General features: G+C 45.4%; 1 protein-coding gene across 1 annotated transcript in view; it reads left to right on the plus strand.

Annotated features, from left to right (window-relative positions):
* The window catches only part of LOC146857854 (fatty acid desaturase 2-like), a 131,825-nt gene extending 113,921 nt beyond the window's left edge, over positions 1-17,904 (plus strand). The window contains exons 5-12 of the mRNA XM_085648550.1: positions 1,223-1,348; positions 5,202-5,262; positions 6,411-6,487; positions 7,346-7,443; positions 14,722-14,818; positions 15,193-15,272; positions 15,474-15,599; positions 17,225-17,904. Coding sequence (XP_085504676.1) covers positions 1,223-1,348; positions 5,202-5,262; positions 6,411-6,487; positions 7,346-7,443; positions 14,722-14,818; positions 15,193-15,272; positions 15,474-15,599; positions 17,225-17,276 — 717 coding nt within the window. The 3' untranslated portion in view covers positions 17,277-17,904. The remainder of the gene's footprint in view (positions 1-1,222; positions 1,349-5,201; positions 5,263-6,410; positions 6,488-7,345; positions 7,444-14,721; positions 14,819-15,192; positions 15,273-15,473; positions 15,600-17,224) is intronic.
* The last annotated feature ends 710 nt before the right edge of the window (positions 17,905-18,614 follow it).

Below are 18,614 nucleotides of genomic sequence, written 5' to 3' on the forward strand. Positions count from 1 at the left end.
TATTATCCACTTATCAATAATAAGTCAGGTCTCTTGGCTTTGCCAAAGGCACAGGCACACTGAATTTGTATTCCAGTAGAGGCCAAGCAGATGATTCCTGTTTCTAGGTCATTAAAGGGTTGTTCCTCTAATGGAATACATCATAGAAGCAGCCCTTTGGCATCCCCAGCACATCATCTCTTTTAGCATAAAGTGAATCAGTGTGTCTTGCAGTGAAAAAACACAACGGGTCTACTTTTTGTGTGAATACCTATCACACTGTGTACCTGGTGAGTGAGTAAAGCAAGCAAGCTCAACTACCTCCAGGGCTGTGGTGTTCAAATGTTTTAATGCCGCAACCATGGGGTAAAATTAAAATACTCAGAGCCCTCTGCCCCCCAGAATGAAAACATTTTTTTTTCTTATTCTATAAAACTGGCAGTGTTTAAATGTGTCTAATCATGTTTAAACACTCCAGTTAGTTTCAGCTAACCTTTTTAAAAATGCAGTCAAATACATGATTGCCAACATACTGTTCTGTTCAACAATGTCTTACTAAGGTGTAAAAGCATCCAAGTACTAAGGTGTAAAGGTGTGGTTCTCAGAAACGGAGGGGGTGGGGGTTGAGGATTATTTGGAGTCCCCTCCCCTTTGACGCCTACTCCCAGCATGGATGCTTTTCTTTGACAGTGCGGTCTTCCTCTGCGGGATCACATAAGGCTCCCCAAGGGGGCCGCCTCCCCAGTTTAAAAACCTCTGCTCTAGGGGCAAGGCAATCAGTCTGTTCTCCTCCCAAGAAAAGTTTAAAGTTTGAAAAATGGGTTCAAATTGTGCATTTTATGGCCCAATTTCCAAGTGAATTTGCTAAATAGCCATTTGTTCTAGAGAGGCACTTACCGAAAATTGAAATGCGTTTATGTGGTTCCAGGCATGTATCGCCCTCCCCTCTAGTGTGAAGGGGTTTCTTTCTGTTATAATGGAGGCACGATTGTGTATTATTCTGTACATTTGATGCAGTGTCTGCCTCTGTCTGTTGCGTTTGCCCTACCGCTTCCAGATGTTCTGCCCTATCCCAGTGGTCATAGCACTCCATGCAGATGGATATTGGCATCAGATATCTTTCACCCAGTGGCATTCTGGATAAGGTGGCCTCTTCCAGGTGTGTCGTGTTTCATTCCCTCGTGTTGGATGATGTGCTGTGTCTGTGGTTCTTCTCATGAGACCCCTCTTTTCTGTCCTCAAGGGAGCCTCTGCAAACTGGTGGAATCACCGACACTTCCAGCACCATGCCAAGCCCAACATCTTCAAGAAGGACCCGGACGTTAACATGGTGCATATATTCGTGCTGGGAGAAACGCAGCCAGTGGAGGTAAGAGTCAGCAGTAACAATAGGACAGTTAAGAGAAAAACAAGAAAAAGGGCAGAGTGGAGCAGAACAAGCAAGATGGCGGGTGGGAGTGCGAGTGTGAAACATGTTAGTGAATTAAAGAGTCATCGATGATATCCTAATTCCCCTTTTATATTTAGTGTTAATCTTTCACATCAACCACGGTAATAAAGGGATATCTTAGGAGTGGATAAGTAATTTTTATTTAATTGTTCCGCCCCCTAGATAATCATATTAAAAGAGCTCCCTGGAACACGGTCGAGCCCATCCTGACTTTTAGGGGTCCGGGTGAACCCGATGATGAAGCATGGCACTATTAGAGTGGGTTATTTATAAAAAAAGTATTTCTTTCCCTTTTTCCCACCATCTTTTGAAGTGGTGTATAGGTGTGACATGTAACAACTCCCTTGTATAAAGTATCTCTTTTAACAGAGGGATACCTTGATGTTTATTACGTATTTTTCTAGGGAAGACGTGCAGATATTCTGATTCTGAGAACGATGAGCTACTACCAAATCATCCTAGAGGCAGGAAAAGGAGTGAGAAAATCAGAGCATGGAAAAAGATAGATAATCCGAGTTTGTGAAGAATAAAGAGAGAACTACTGCCAGAGAAAGGAGGAGGAGAAACAGTGTTAGAGGGATGAGAGAGAAAGTGTTAGAGAGGGAAGAGAGAAAACCAATGTAAACAAAAGGCAACAGAAGACACTAGTGTTAGCGAGGTGAGAGAGATAATCTGTGTTAGAGAGGGAAGAGAGAGAACTAATGTAATAAAAAGGCAGCAGAGAACACCAGTGTTGGCGAGGCAAGAGAGAGCCTGTGTTAGAGAAAAGAAAGATAGAGATCCAAAGCTACATGCAGGAGAGAAAGAACCAGTGTTAGTGAGCAACGCAAGAGCCAAGATAGAGAAAAGAAGCCAAGAGGTATGGCAGCCACAATGGGAGGGCAGTTGACACTCTTTGCTCTGCACCTTTTGGGGGTGCATGCCTATTACATCACTGTTGTAAAGTGGATTATTGGTAGCGGGAAATGTACGTCTGCCACTGGCAATAAGGCCACTAGCACAGTATAGGGCTCAGAATAGGTCTTAGAAAATTATTCCCCTGCTCAACCCTTGGTAATGTGGCTGCGAGCAGACGGGCTTAACTTCAAAGACAGGTATGTAAAGCATTTAAAAACACAAATTCAGTAAATAATGAAGACACAACACATAGTAAAATCCAACACCAATTAATAAACATAGGAAATATTTTTATCTTTAAAATGACACCAAAACGACAAAAATCCAATGTAGGGAACCGGAGATATGAATGTTTAAAGATTTATCAGAGTATAGCACTTAGAAACATATAGCACCCTATTGGGACATCTGGTCACAAAGTCAAAGTTTCAAGCCGACCGCGATGGAGCCCTGTTCGGCTTCAACTCGCGGTGGGTCCCGGTCACAGTTTTTACCTTCGGACTTAGAAACTTTTCTGGACCTTTTTCTCGCGGGGTCCCTCGATGCTCTTCACCAGGCCGGTTTCGGTGAGGGTTCGCCGGTCTCTGATTTCTTCTACTCCCGGTCAAACTCTGGAAGTCGGTCCTACGGAGCTTTTAGCGGGACAAACCTGGATGGCTTGGCCGGCTCGCAGTTGAAGGCAGGCGGCTTGGCTGGCCAGGTTGAGTCGGTCCCTCTATGGAGCTTTTTTTCCAAGTTCTCCAAACGTCTGGAACTTCTTCCTGAAGTTCCCCAAGGGGTCTCAAAGTGTCTCAAACTCACTCCAAGGATCTGGAAGCTCCAAGATGGTCTTTGAAAGTTGAGGACTTCAGTTCCCACAATCCCCTTAGACAAAACCCTTACAAATCCACTGGTCGTTCTCCACGTTGAGGATGCTTGGTGGTGGTGATGTTCCAGGTGAGCTCTGTTACCTGTTGCTTGCAGGGAGTCCACTCTTTAGTTCCTTTACAGCAAGGTAATCGACAGGGCTGTAGTTTCAGCTGGTGCAGTCTTCAGAGGGAAGGCCTTAGAATTTTGCACCCCAACTTCTCAGCATGGCAATGTCTTGCTTTCTTAAGTTTCAAGCAGCAGATCTGAGAGACTCTGCCCCTCTCAGATATTTATTTCACGTTCTCAGGGTCAAGCAGGAGGTCACTCCTGACCAATGGGAGCAGAGCAACACCCCAAGGATATGGCCACATCCTGTAGAGTGTGGCATTATTTTGTCCCGAGTGGACCAAATCCTCCAAATTCACAATGGCTGATTTTCCAGCAGGGAGTTAAGAGCAGGCAAAACACACCCCTAGGATGGCTACTTTCCATAGCCTCTCCCCCCTGCATCAGTGCATTCCTTCCGTAAGCCTAGCTCTCACTTTGGGTCAAAAGAGTGAAACTGTAAATGACGCTGAGGCCATCCTCTTCTCTTTGAAGACCATGGTTTACGACTACTCCCCCTGCTCTGGCATTCCTTTGTAGCAGCACACCGCCCTCCCATCAGAGCTGGTTAACCCCAGGGGCTCTTTATCACCTCTTCAAGGCAGCCTGGCTAATCCACTTCACTCTGACCAATCAGGACAGACCACTGGAAGGCTGAATCTGGACTTACAAACAAGAAAGTCTTATAACTTCTTGTCTGTACATTTTAGGAGAAATTCAACAACATAATATTGTTGGATTCATCACTACCATTCTGGGAAGTCTTTGAATGGAAGTTCTATCATTCTCCTATCAGGAGTTATTAGTTAATATCTTCTTGCCATGTTAACCTATGTGGCATGGGATTTGCAATGGGAAAAATGGCTTGGGCAATTTTTCCAGCACTAGGGCTTATAAAAAAATATTTTAGAAGTACTTTGCTTATATCTACAGGACCCCGACCCCATGGGACAATAAGGGGAGACTTTAGGGGCTCTGAATCTGTTGAAATATTGCAGATCCTCCCTCCACAGTGCTCCTAGCATCAAAGTCGAATTTGGGCAGCACTTTATGACAATGTGGGGGGTGAAATGTGGAATTTCACTTGACCCAGGGCATATAAAACTCATTTTATAAGGGTCCACCTTATAAATACCAGACCCCCCACCCCTGGGACACCTAGGGGAGACCCTGGGGGTTCCTAATATGCCAAAACATTGCAGGTTATCTATTTGTAAGTGCCCCAAACACAAAAGTCGAGTTTGGGCACAATTTACTTTTTAAAAGCAGTCCTGCCATACAGAGCCACTTTTAAAAATACCTCAGGCTTCAGCAGTGCACAAATGCAAGTGCAGAAAGATCTGCTGGCCTCTAAACTGCCATGCCCTATTTATACTAGGGACTGATAGGTAGTTTCAACCCCCCTGCCCTAATAAGTACTAGGGCACTATGGGGTAGGTCATGCCAATCAAAAGGGTACTATAGTGTATTCTAGTGTATGTAGGTGTTTTCACTGTAATCTAAATGTGTGTATTTCAGCATAGCACTTGCCATGGTGAGAGGACTGAAAGAACCAGTGTTAGAGAAAGGAGGACGAGACAATCAGGCCTTACAATACTATAGGAAACAATAGCCAGGGTAAAGAGATGATGCAACCAGGGCCTGAAAAAAAGGAGGCAAGAGTTTCAAGCAGCAGAGGGAAGTTGGAGAACAGGAGTCCTATATAGTAAATTGCAAGAGAAAACTAACACCAGAGATAGACAGAGAGCAGACTGGAGAAGAGCCCGGGGTTGAGAGAGACACAAAGCCACTCAGAGCAAGGATGGGGATGGAGGACCTGACCCATACTCTTGGCTTAGAGCAGTGAGGCTAGGACGGATCCATTACAGCACTCTCCCATTCACACATGCTGAGCTGTCTCTTGTGTCCTTTTCCTCTGCAGTATGGAATCAAGAAGAGGAAGATGCTGCCTTACAACCACCAGCACGAGTACTTCTTCCTGAGTATGTACTTCTCCAAGCTCATTGCATTCCCTGGATATTCCTTCCTAGTCGTTAGATCACAATTATCTGCTTCCCTATTGCTTGTTCTTCTCTAGGAGGTGTAGATTTTACATACTTGCTTCCTGACTGGTGTTTAATCTGCAGTGTTCACTGTGTCTTTTTCTCTGCTTAGTAAGTTTCCAAAGGATCTTTCATTGGCTGCTTCTCCTATGTATGTTTACTTGCTCTGTCCCTGAAACCAGATTAGCTGTGTCTTCCTCTTTGACTCACATGGTTGTGAAACCTGGGTGGCTGTCTTTACTGTGCTTACTAAATTAGTTCTGTATGGCTCCTGTTTGATTGTTTCCCCTCTAAGCTCTTTATGCCATTTGTGTTTGCCTCCTAACTGGCTGTGTCTAGTCTTTGCTCAAGGGATACTATTAGCGACTTCCTGTTTGACTGATATTTTCCTTCATATCATCCGTACCTGCCTGTTAGTCGGTGCCCTTGATCATAATGTAGCCTCCTTTGAACATCCAGATAGTTATCGATACTCCTCCGTGTTCATTAAATCTCTTAAGTCTGGTTTGTGATTGGCTGGTTTCCTCCAGGCTTATTAGATAATATGTATGTGTGTGGTGGTGCATTGTTGCTTCTATTCATACTCTTTACTTTCTTCTTGATTGTTTCCCCCCCCCTCCAATGTATTAGCTACCAGTGCAGCACTTAAAACCCAAGTCACTTACTCAGCCCTGGCAACTGTTTTATCCAGTCCCACAATGCAGGAGGGGCATCATAAGAGGGTCATGGGTGCTTTTATGGTTGGGTCATGGCAGCCTATCCAGCTTTACGAGCAACAGGGGTGACCAGCAGGCTACCAGGAAACCTGCATTCCAGCCTGCTACTATGTTCTGTGCTTTAGATATTCGTATTTGTGAAGAATAGTATTGGTAACCTGGTTCTAATCAGTGTTGTTTATTCACTTTATAACTGGGTCATGATTGGCTACTTTTGTTTCTGATTTTTCTTATCGCTGATCAGACCGTTCCATTTAGTGACCTGATTGGTTGTTTATTTTCTGTTTCATGTATCTGATCTCGATTGGTTGTTCATCTGTACTGTAATTGGCTCACTGCCTCTGATGATCTCTTTCTTCTTTCTCCCGGAAGTTGGACCACCACTTCTCATCCCTGTGTATTTCACTGTCCAGATCATGATGACAATGGTAACCCGCAAGGACTGGGTGGTGAGTATGTGGTGCTGTCCATGCAGCGTATTAGAGGTGGGGATTGTTGGGAAGGTGCCTCGTGGATGGTCTATCGGTATCACATCAGACAAAGTCCTTGGCTTGTATTACTCTAATGCAGTGTGGTAAGGCCCTAAGCTGCACGCTTCACTTCTACCACTCTCTGTAGTACAGTAAGACGGTGCAGGCACCTTGCGCTCCCTATTGCTGCACGAATTTCCATGTTAACATTAGGGCTGATGGTACCTGTGCTGTGCCACTGGTGAACGGTCAATCCTACAGTCCGATCACAGCTGGCAACTACAGAGGACCTACCTATATGGGTGAACCATATGTTCTCCAGGAGCATCAAATATGCATCACTTCCAGTAGAGGGGTGAGTATGACTGTGCCTAGATGTTCAAACATCCTTGCCTCAACCAGTCTCTGCAGTCACTTCTTCAAGGGTCACCAAGCACTCCATTCCAGTTCCATGTACTACTCTTCTGTAGTGCCAGGAATCTTGCAGACCACCACTCTTTTGTGTGCTGAGTGATGCCACCCCTATACTTCTAATTCTGTGAGACTCTACAGGCACTTCACTTCACTCCTCCCATAAGTGCAAGTGACTCCTCTAGCACGCCCCTCCTTTTCTAGCATGCCCCTCATTACTGAAAGTATTTGAGACTTCACTCCTCAATGCTGGACCCCACCTAGTGAAGACCATTAGGATGAAGTTGTATTTACAGGCACTCACCTTTCTTGTCACTTAGGGTCCCTTTGCGATAAGGAAGCAGTCTCCATTATGGATGTTGTCTTTGTTTCTGGTAGCGCGTTTGAATGGGAAAATTAACTCGACCCTCCTTCTTGCCCCTCTAGGATCTCATCTGGGCCTTCACCTACTACGGCCGTTACTTCGGGACCTACATCCCATTCTTCGGAGTATTGGGATGCCTAGTTTTGCTTTCACTTGTCAGGTAGGTTTGTTTGTGTGTGGCGTGTGTGTTTGCGTGTATGTGTGCGTGTGTGGGAGTGCATGTATGTTGTGTGCATGTGGTATGCATGTGTAGCATCTGTGTGTGTGTGTATGTAGTATGCATGTGTAACATCTGTGTGTGTTAGTGTGTATGTGTGTGCCTTCTGTTTGATTCCATGATCTGCAATGTTTCCATTGTGTATGGTGTTGCCACCTACAAGTGACGCAGCAGATAACCATCAACGAGGAAGAAGGGGAGTCCTATCCACCACACCGAGAGAGAGAAGTATATGAAGGTTTCAAACACAAACGAAGACCAGAGTTGATCCTCTCCTCGCTTCAGTAAAGCAGATCTAAAGTTTGCTTATGAGATGACCCACATGTTTTAACAGTGTCCTTTAGTTCAGGTCACAGCGACGGATTTAGTCCAAACGCTGTTGGCATTACTTTTTTTTTCACAGAGGATAGGCTGGAACCCCATATGATATCCGCAGATCATGATCATTGCATTACATCAGGAATGATTGATTGACAACTCCCAAGAGCAGGTCTCAAGCAGGCTCAGGGTACACTCATGCCACCTGCTTGCCACGCTTTATATGGTTGATATTTGGAAGAAGCGGCATCATGGGGAACCGTGTACTCCGCCTTCTACTGTCCACCTCATGGTTTCTATAGAAGATTGGATTGCATTATGGGCTGCGAATCAAAGAAGGACCCCGTTGGTGCTACCTCTTCACATTTAACATATACCCACCAGTGGCTAAGTCCTTACATGCATGGTTACTCTGAGCATAAGTTCTGGAAAATTGAGAATTATAAATGCATCTGTGTGAAGAACTGCCCACAATTTTTGATGTTAAGTAGAGCTTGATCACCATAATGACTAATAAGTGAGGATCGATGTAGGTGTTTGTGAGGAGATTATTTATCAGTAGAATCTTTCACCTAAATCCACAAATTGGGAGATAAATTGATAAAGTGAGATCGCCCAAACGGAGAGGGGAGAGGGATCTTCCTTGGCATCTTCCTATACACCTCCGGGAGCGTAATAATAAATTAGATGGGCATTTGCACGCTTCATGTCAAAAGAGAATATATAGGAAGGATGATACATCTGGGAAGAAGCTAGCCTGGCCATTGCAAATGGAGACTCATAGAGCGAATTTTGAGAGTGATAGATGAGTGTAGAGAGGACGAGACCACTCAAGCAGCGACTATGTTTTCTATGAAGGTCTCTGAGCGCTTTATGCTCTGAGGACACCAGTGGACCCCGGGCTTATCATAGACTATATAGATGGAGCAGATTTTTTTATCAGTATCGATTTACTTCACTTCACACCACCCCCCACAAGTTAGGTTCTGTCACAAATACTAATGAAGAAATTAAATCACCATGAATAGCCTTGATGCGCTACACCATTAACCCAACACTATGAATGAATATACGTGAGCTGTTTGGGAAAAATCTAAGGGCCCTATTTTTGTCAGAGTCACGCAGTGCAGTAAGTCACCATGCAGCGCTGCTCTGTGTGGCAGGGAAAGGGCAGGAAAGCCATGTATTTAAAAGAATACGGTGCATTCTTGCCTTTGTCCTTGCGCTGGCGCTGCCCTGGTGCAAGGGTGTCTGCGTTCTAATGAGGATTGCTTTTGTGCAGGAAGTGGCAACTCCCGTCACAAAAATAATCCCCAGAGGCACTTTCCTCTTTCTGTGTGTGTTGCAGAAACCAGCACACATAGAGGAAGTAACGAGGAGAAATAAAGATATTTCTCCTCGTTATGCCTCACCTGTGAAGTCGCAGCATTTTGGTGAATTCCCTGGTCTACCACTTTGGGTAAATCTGGGAATGCATCAAAATTCGTGGATGTTGCATGATGATGAACACCCATGCAACGCCTGCCTGACGCAGAGTATTGCGCCACAGTAATTTGTGCTGCATCGTGTTACTCTGGATTATAAAGCCACTCAGGGCCATGTTAGGTGGGTGGCTTCATAAATCACATACTGGGCTTGCGTCATGCATGCACCACGTTGCGTGGTGCAAGCGCGACGCAACCCCACTAATAAATATGCTCCTAATTCTTCACACATTTTTTTAAATGAAAGATTAAACTCATTGGTATCGGAAGCTGATACCATACGGTGACTGCATCAACAGACAATGCCCCGTCTACCAATATTACACCAGAGGAAATGAGGCTGCTTGGTAAGACATGCTGATTCAGAGCAGGCACACATGGGTGAATAATATCCTGCCAGAACAGCAGCCCCTCCTTTGCAATGACCAGTGAATCACACACAGCGCTTTGAATTAAAGACACTACTGTAAGAGCAGGAGTACGGTTATTTTCACCTGAGTGAGACTAGACGAGCTCAATCGTGGCTTGAGCATGGCTTGAACCAAATGCCTAGCTCTCGCTCGCCATTATCCCATGCGAAGCGGTGAGCCAAAATGGAGCTGAGCCGAGTATTCAAAGACCATAGGGTACTAATTTAGGACATGCAATAACTTGACACAAAGCATTGTCCTTTGATAGAAAAGTGAGAAAGTACAAGGTATTCACCAAGCAGCTACATTTCAAAATGTGTAGCCAGCCATGAGCAAACCGTGTGATTCCAGGCAAATCACCTTACTTCACTAGCCTCATTGCAACCGCCAAATCTGAGAGCACCTTGAAGCAATTCAGTTCGGCATGCGCACTATATAAAAGCATTTCTTGTGAATGATATCCGCAGACAATGATTTTGCTCCGCTTACTATACCCATATGGGCCATATATTCAATGCACATAACTGATAACTCTAGGTTCACTCATTGCAGTGACAATAGCACGTGAGTGGGGGAGTTCATGTTTAAAAAATGTTAAAACTATTCATTTTAAGAAATGTCAATGCATTAATATAATGTACAATGTGAAACACAAGCATTCAAGAAAAACTGTCTTTGTGATGTTTTTACATGATAGTTCCTGTGTCATTTGCATGTCATGTCGTTTGATAGTCCGGTTCCTGCTTTGGTTATTGGGGCCAGGCCTGGCCCTCAGCCATGGCCAGAGTGGAAACCCAAAGCAGCCCTGGCAATTTTCTCAGAGCAGCCCCTAGTGAAGCAATGCCTGGTCCTGGGGGGCTGGAAACGCTGGCTTGCTGCTTTTATTCCTGGGGGCTGATATTGCAGCACAGCTGCAAAACTGTCCCCCAGTAACAAAAGGGACCCCCACAGCTGCAGAACCGGCCCTCACCCTTCTAGCCTCCCGGGGAATACTGCGATGCCCGCTACGGCCAGTCCGGCCCTACAGTCAGCCATGACTCAGTTCTCACTGGTAATGCGCTGGCCTGACTATCCTAGGCGAGAGGCGCTCCCAGCATCGGTCTGCATGAGAGTCCTCCCAGGCTCTTGAGTTATTGGGGCTCATCTAGGATCTGACAGAGCAAGAGGACCACTATGAAGCTTTGGTCGCCCCGCTCCGCCAAACCTGCCTTTACCCGGCCTCATGTAGAGGGGGAGAACCAGTGGGTGACCATCTGCAGACCCTCAGCTGGCGCTGCCGACCATACCGCTGACCCTGTTGTTAGACTGCCACAGGACCACTGGGTCATAGTAGCAGTGGTTGCCCAAACAGATTTTCCCTGTCGTGCGAAAAAGTAGAAAGGCCCTGGCACGCAGGAAGACATTTCCTATGTGTAGGGGTCATTCGCATTTTGTGTAAAGAAAGCAGACATCCACCCTGCTCTGCAAACCTGCAGTGCTGTGATCAAAACTGCCACAGCGGTGGCTTCCTGCACAGCACAGAGATCCCTACCAGGCAGAGAGCTCTCAATGGAGTGAACAGCCCACCACTGGGGGACGGAAGTCATGGCCTCTGCCACTCTGGCAAACCGGAAACCATCCACCAGGGTTTACATGACCCGCCTTGTCTTAAGACAGGGGAAATTGCCATCTACATTCTGTGAGTGACAGCAAGACATGGAAAAATATGTTTCTGAGATTTTAACCAAAAAATAAAAGTAAACAGGAGTCTCTGGCAGAGACATCTTAAGGATTTTGAGGGCCTTGGGCCAAACGTATTTTGGGCGCCCCTGTTCTGACCTGTTTTGAATTTATGATCCAATTTCAGCTCTTTCATGCCCTTTTTGGCCAGGTCACTGACAGTGCACTGGCACACTGGTCCATATTATAAATGTGTTTACATCTAATATTCAGGGATAGTGATGTGTGTTTTCAATATTGTGATACATCAACAGCTCACTAATATTGTGACCTTTAGGTCCTGTTTTGATCTAAAAGAAACATTTTATTGCTGAATGTTGCATGTAACATAAACACAACATTTCTCTGCAGATTGTCTGTAATATACTCCCACACAATCACCCACATTAAAAATAAATGAAAGGAAAACGGTTTCTAAAACAATATGTTTAAGAACTATTCAGGGTCATTTGGGCAAGATTCTCTGCAGAGTAAGACTGTCTCTATCAGGAGGGCCCCTGAAAAGCTGGGGCCCTGACCACAGCCCGCTTTGCCAATGCCTTAAAACGTCTCTGCTCCCAGGGTCTGTAACTCTAAGGAAGGAACAGGCACACTTTGTTGACTGCACTGTTACAGAAAGGGAAACTCACTTGCAGTGAGTCCAACCCGAAAGGAGCAGTCCATCCTCAACTGCTGCGCTGCAGCTTCTGCAGAAAGATAAGAAGTTTAGGAGCATATGTACAAGCCCCTTTTGCCACAACAACGTCACTTTTAGTGACGTTGTCGTGGCGATAGGGGCTTTGCCTTATTTATAAGGCAGGGTTAAGCCACTTAACTTGGCTTAACGCTGCCTTGTAATAAGGGCCCCTTTCACGCTATACTTAGCATGAAAGGGGAGGGCAATGGGTGTTGCAGTGGGCCTTCCACCGTAACACCCATTGATTTTGCCACTGCCCCTTTCTTACAAGAGTGGTGTAAATAGGAGGCAGCACCAGGGAAAACCTGGTCTTAAACAGGAGAAACGAGGAGAAATGCTTTATTTCTCCTCGTTTTTGCTGTTTCCATGTGTGCTGCATAAAACAGCAAAACTCCAATGATTGTTTATGCAATGGAAAGTCTCCCTTCAGCATTGCAATCAAACCCAGGCAATGTGCAGTGAGCAGTAAACATTAATCCTTCAGGTGGGCAAGCAGCAGGGCTGTGAAAGGAAATGCAAGCAAAGGAACCAGAGACAAGCATGGGCTGGAAACTGGGAGGGGTAGCAGTATTTTACTACCATCTTAGGAGCCACTGAGCCTGTTAAAGACTCGTGTTGAAGAGGACATGTAGCACAGCACAGATGTAGGGGATATAACAATGGGCACTGCAATCATGCGGCAGGGAAGGACCAAATTATGTGGCAGGGTTGAATAAGTAAAGAGGCACAATTTATGGCAGTATTACTCCATTATTGTGTAGTTCTTTCACGTTAACACTGTCTTGGCTAAGGTTTCAGCTCATTAGTATCAGTTTAATACCTAACTACAGCAATCAGCAACTGAAAGGTGGCCAGTTAATCTTTGCAAAAGGCCTTTCAGTTTGCATCAACACGTAGTAATCATTTTAGTAACTTTAGATCCATTTGAGCCAGAAATAACAGTTTTGGTTGAAATCTGAAAATTCTGCAACAGATGATGGATTATGTGGCAAGAGATGTAAAATCTATCATTATGCTGAAGATGCTACAGCCATAAAATCACAAAATTCCCTGGCTCTGGTTATAGCTCTTCCATTGCCAAAGTGCAAGAATGAGATATGCTAGTCCACCTCCTGCACACCCAAGAGCCTCAATTTGTTGTAAAACCACCAGCCCCTCTGAGAAGATGCGGCGGTCCCACTGCCACCCAGCTGAAACTGGAATAATAGGGGTCTACTTGACTTAGTCTTAGAGGCTGGAATCTCAGAGACCAGTTTGTTATCTTTCCAGATCGCAAGGGCTACGGTACTGTTGTGGGCCACAGAGGACAAAGACACGTGTTAGAGAAGGCTCACCACTACCACTAAGCCTGTTGAAAGAGTCTGAGCTTTCACAACAGCGTTTCCACCATTTGAAAGCTATCCACCACAATCCACCCAAAGCCCTGAATGCGGTAATCGTGTCTGGGCCTTTACACTAAGTCTCGGGTGTGACCCTATGAATGATGCAAGTGGATGCAGATGCAAGGGATGCAGATAAGGGGATGACACACTGCTCCACATATTCAACTGAATGACAGTTTTTCTAAATTTTCGTTTCACGTCAGAAATAACACTCACTGCATTGACCCTCCCTCTTTAACAGTCTCTCTCATTCTCTCTCCTCGTTACTCTTTCATTGTGCCTCTCTCCTTCTAGCCATCTCTCGCTCTCTTGCTCCCTTTCTTGAGTTTTTTTTGTTTTTTGTTTCTGGATATCTGTTTAGTTATCTAGTCCTATACCAGTGGGACCTCATCTCTATGGGTTGGCTGGTTAACACGTATATATTTTAGGCTCTGCAGCGTCTGGGAGTCTGTTATAATTATATTCACCGTTAATTAGTGTCTATTATCTGGCATCATGCCTATTTATGTATTCTATTTGGAAAATGCCAAGCATTATGTGACTATTTTAAAAGCGGGGAAGGAAGGATCACATTTGGAATCATATTATATTGAAGTTTCCTTGCATGTGCTGCACCAGTGAGGGCTGTAGGGTGGTGGCTTGCTATTGTCTTCCACTGTCTCTCAGAGTCCTCAATGCTCTGATGGACCTGATTAATCTTACAAGAGATGGATGTGCTATTGGGTGTATGCCTGCAAGGGCAGGATCACCCATAAATAAGGGCCTCACCCCATGTGCAGGTGTGTTTTTATTACTGATGATCTCACACCATGGAGAGGTTCATCAGTCACCTCATAACTCCATGAGAAGGTTTATCAGTCTTTGTGTTATGTCACTGAATGGATCCATGAATTCACCACTGAGGACTTTTTCCCTAGGTATGCTTGCTCATCACTGACTACCTAATGCCCTTTGAGAGTGAATGTATCCCTCATGACCTTGGTTCATGGCCAGATTGATCAGTCACTCAGGACCTCACTCTTTGGGCAACTTCCCCATCTCTAATGATAGCTTTGATTTGGCAGGTATGTCATTTGTCTCTTGACCACGGTCCATGGACAGGTTTATCTGTCAATTGATTGGCAAAGTTTCACAATATAAAGTTGACCCCAGTGCATGTGCTTCGTGAGATGTTACGGATGCTTTCCTGGTTGAGCCACATTGTCATGTATATAATGTTGTTCCTTGTCCAGGTTTGTCGAGTCCCACTGGTTTGTGTGGGTGACACAAATGAATCACATACCAATGGAGATTGATAACGAGAAATACAGAGACTGGCTGAGCGGTCAGGTAAGTACACAGACCACCAATTTCTGAAGCCTTTTTGAATGGCATGCCTCAGAAATATAAGCCTCTTGTCAGGTCATTGAATGCTCATAGACTGGCATCTGAAATTCAGCGAAGAGTACTATGGTGGTGTTTGTGCAAAATGATGTTGCTGGTCAAGAATGAAGATGATGTTGAGTCACAAAAAGGTTCTACAGCATGTGGGGGTGAGGTGCGGGGTAGAAGGGGGTGCGCTGATGTTGCCTCTTGTTGGGGAGCGGGCTGCATGGTGCAACGAAGGAGTGAGGGTTTTTGCTTTGACCTTTTATGCGTGAGAGGTTCTATTGTGCAGAAACTCCGGCTACTTGTAATCTCATCTGGGTTTCTTGTCTACACAGTTGGCCGCCACTTGCAACATTGAGCCATCCTTTTTCAATGACTGGTTCAGCGGGCATCTCAACTTCCAGATAGAGCACCAGTGAGTGGCGTTCATCCCTTGCCTTACTCCTCATCCTCGGACTTTGGTCCTTCTGCCTCCATCTTTCCCTTTCTTATTCTCCCTCTGCCTCCTCCTCCCGGACGACTTCTCTCCTCAGACTCATCTCCCTTAAACTCGTGTCACTCCTCACTACTGACAAGATTGATGGGAATGGCTCACAGTCTCCCCTCTTTCTCCTAGTCTGTTCCCTACGATGCCAAGGCACAACTACTACAAGATTGCACCACTGGTGAGGTCGCTGTGTAGCAAATACGGTGTGCACTACGAGGAGAAGCCGCTATTAAGGGCATTCCAAGACGTCATCAGGTGAGGGAATTTAAAATATATATATATTTTTTTGTGTTGCAATTTTTTATTACATATACCAGGAAGTTATACAGCCTGGAGGTACTTCCTCCTCTCGTTACAGGCAGGAACCATATGCAATATTTAACATGGAGGAGTTGCGTACAACATTAACAGATAAAGAGAATAGATAGAATTAAAAGAGAAGGCGGGGTGGAGATGGGGGAGGGGCGCTTGTCATAGCCGGGAGGAGGCGAGTGCTTGGGGGTGAAGCGCGGGCGGTGTGCCCTCTACTGCATGCTCCTCCAGGTGACATCGATGACCATGGGTGTGAGGTTGCGGGGTCCGGCGACCCCAAAAATATAATTATTAACGCTGTTGGGGAATGAACAAGGAAAGAAAGCAGATAGAAATGTATTTCTACCTTGCAGCTGTAACATTCCACTTAAACCCAGAGTGTTTTTTCCCTCACTACATTTTTCTTAAGCGGTCATATTGACTATTCATGAAACACATTGTGCTTAATAACACTCTCATGACAGTATCAAAACTATAAACATCTTGAAGTACCGGATTTCATATTTGAATCACCCTCTTGTTACACAGCCTCCTTAGGAAATACACTTTGAGTATCGGAGGGTAAAACCAGGAGAGATGATTAGAGCTAAGAAATAAACGAAGGATAACTCCAAGCCAGGAGAACAGGTGGGACAATAACTAGAAGCATCAAGGGGCCAATGATCGTCCCCCATCTAGCGCAGCCCCTGGAAGAGTAGCCGAATGGAGTGTGAACACTTTCTGCATGGTATAGTTTTTGAGGTACCACTTTGATAGGCTGCTGTCGAGCTTCTTGCCTATGTTGGAGGAACAGTCACCTCAAGAACGTTTGCCAGGCCTGTTGAGTTGTGGCAAGATCCCCAAATACTTCCCCACTATTTCCTTTCATGATGAGGGCTCTTCCTGCCGGTCCTCAAGCCTGGCTTCCTTCTCTTGACTTCGCCCCGGCACTGCTGCTTAAAGGAAAGCTTAGCCAGCCATAATCTTGCAGGCTGTGCATGAAACGTGAGGCTATCCCATGGGGGACCCACTAGACTTTCCTATTTTGCAGTTTCACTGAAATGTAAGTATGACTAGGGCAGCGTACATTAGCTGTGGCCCAGGGCTATCCTGCCTTTGAGAGGCTAATACATTCCGGGAAATGCGTGGGATTTACTACGAGCTACTCATCCTCAAATCAGTGTGTAAATCTCACCTGAGTGTCACCTCTGCGTCTCATATTTTATAATTTAGAATGTGTCCTGTTTTGCATGATTCCAGCTAATATCCCCGTATCTGCTATTCTGTGACATTACCGTTACATGCCAGGTATTAGGTATAATCTGTTTTGGTATTTACCTTGTGTCTACTGTTTTTAATATGCCATGTTTCTGCTATTTTGTGATACAGGGTGTAGTTGACTTTCTGATTTGTGGCTTGCATTTTGTAACAGGACCTGCATTTGATGTTTTATCATGTACCCAGTGACTTCCATGTTACTCCTGTTCTGTTTCAGCCAGTCTGTGCTGCTGCCCATTAGTAGAGGTGTGCTTTTACTCGGAGGGGGTAAAGTGGCATCGATCTCATGTCTACATTTTCTTCCTCTTCAGGTCCTTGAAGAAGTCTGGGGAGCTCTGGCTCGACGCCTACCTCCATAAATGAAACTGACCTCATCATGGGAGGGAGTAGAGAAGAAGGGGGGCTGGAAGGGGAGTCAACTTCAGCATTTATGTTTGATCTGTGTGTCTGTGCATGAAGGAGAATCCCCCTCAAACTCTGAGACTCAAATGAACATGCCTGCTGTTTGGCCCTTAGGCTGCCTGGAATGGACTGAGACCCACAAGTGGCTGAACCATGAACATTAGTAGCCAGGTGACATATTTGGGAGGGAGACACACACTGGAATCCTTCCTACTCAAAGGGCTTTAATCATGTGACCCTAGAACACACCTGACAATGTCCACTGCTGGCGATGGACATGAGGGACCAAGAACATGAGACAAGAAAAAGGTGTTTCAGAGCACACACATAGGGTCATATGTCCACCCACTGTGTGCGGGTATACGCTTTCGGAACCTGCTGAGTGTACACACCTAGACTTAGCCTGTCCAACACACCCATTCGAAGCCTTTCAAGTCACCCTCACTCTTTTGTTAAATACACTCATTTCCATATGCATCTTCTCACATCCTATCAAAAGCACTCATGTGACTACCCAGTACCCGCCAGTCAAATACCCACCTCGCAGCCAATCAACCAGATCCAGTCATTAAATATCTTATTCTCAACATGTAAACGCCTGATTTTAACTTGTCAAATGCAGATGCCAGCGCCATACACCAACTCGCAGCCTTTCGGATGTCCTACTCTTAGGCTGCCACATGCACGGAGGCCTCCCTGCCCAGCGCCCCCGCTCTCTAGGTTTCCTTTCTGCCTGCTCTAGCTCTGCTGATAGGACTTCAGTTTACACATTTCAAAGATACTGGATCGTATTTCAGACTCTAAGCCTTTCAAAACACCCACTCACAACCTGGTAAATATGTCTATTCTCAAAATGTAAAGCACACCTGCTCACAGCTTGCGAATTGTAAAGATTCTTAGGGTCTGATGTACGACCATAGCATTTTGCGACTCGCAAATTGCGCTCAATAGCGAGTCACAAAATGCTATGTACAACATTGTCTGAGACACTGTTTGCGATTTCCAATGGGGTCGCAAATTGCATGCCTCATGAACATTATTGAGGCACTCGCAATTTGCGACCCCGTTGGGAATGGCTGGCCCTCCCAGGTATTGTGGCCGGCTGGGCTCAGCAGACCTTCGTTTAATTTTTTAAGGACAGGTAGTGGTCCCTGGGACCACTGCCTGCCCCTAAAAAATATTTTCTCCTGCATTCACAAAGGGGAAGGGGTCCCATGGGGACCCCTTCCCTTTTGTGAGTGCTTTACCACCCTTCTGAGAAGGGTGGTAAACTGCAACTGTTTTGCGACTGCAATTGTG

Source organism: Triturus cristatus, chromosome 3_2 (assembly GCF_964204655.1).
Source record: "Triturus cristatus chromosome 3_2, aTriCri1.1, whole genome shotgun sequence".
NCBI classification, from domain to species: domain Eukaryota; kingdom Metazoa; phylum Chordata; class Amphibia; order Caudata; family Salamandridae; genus Triturus; species Triturus cristatus.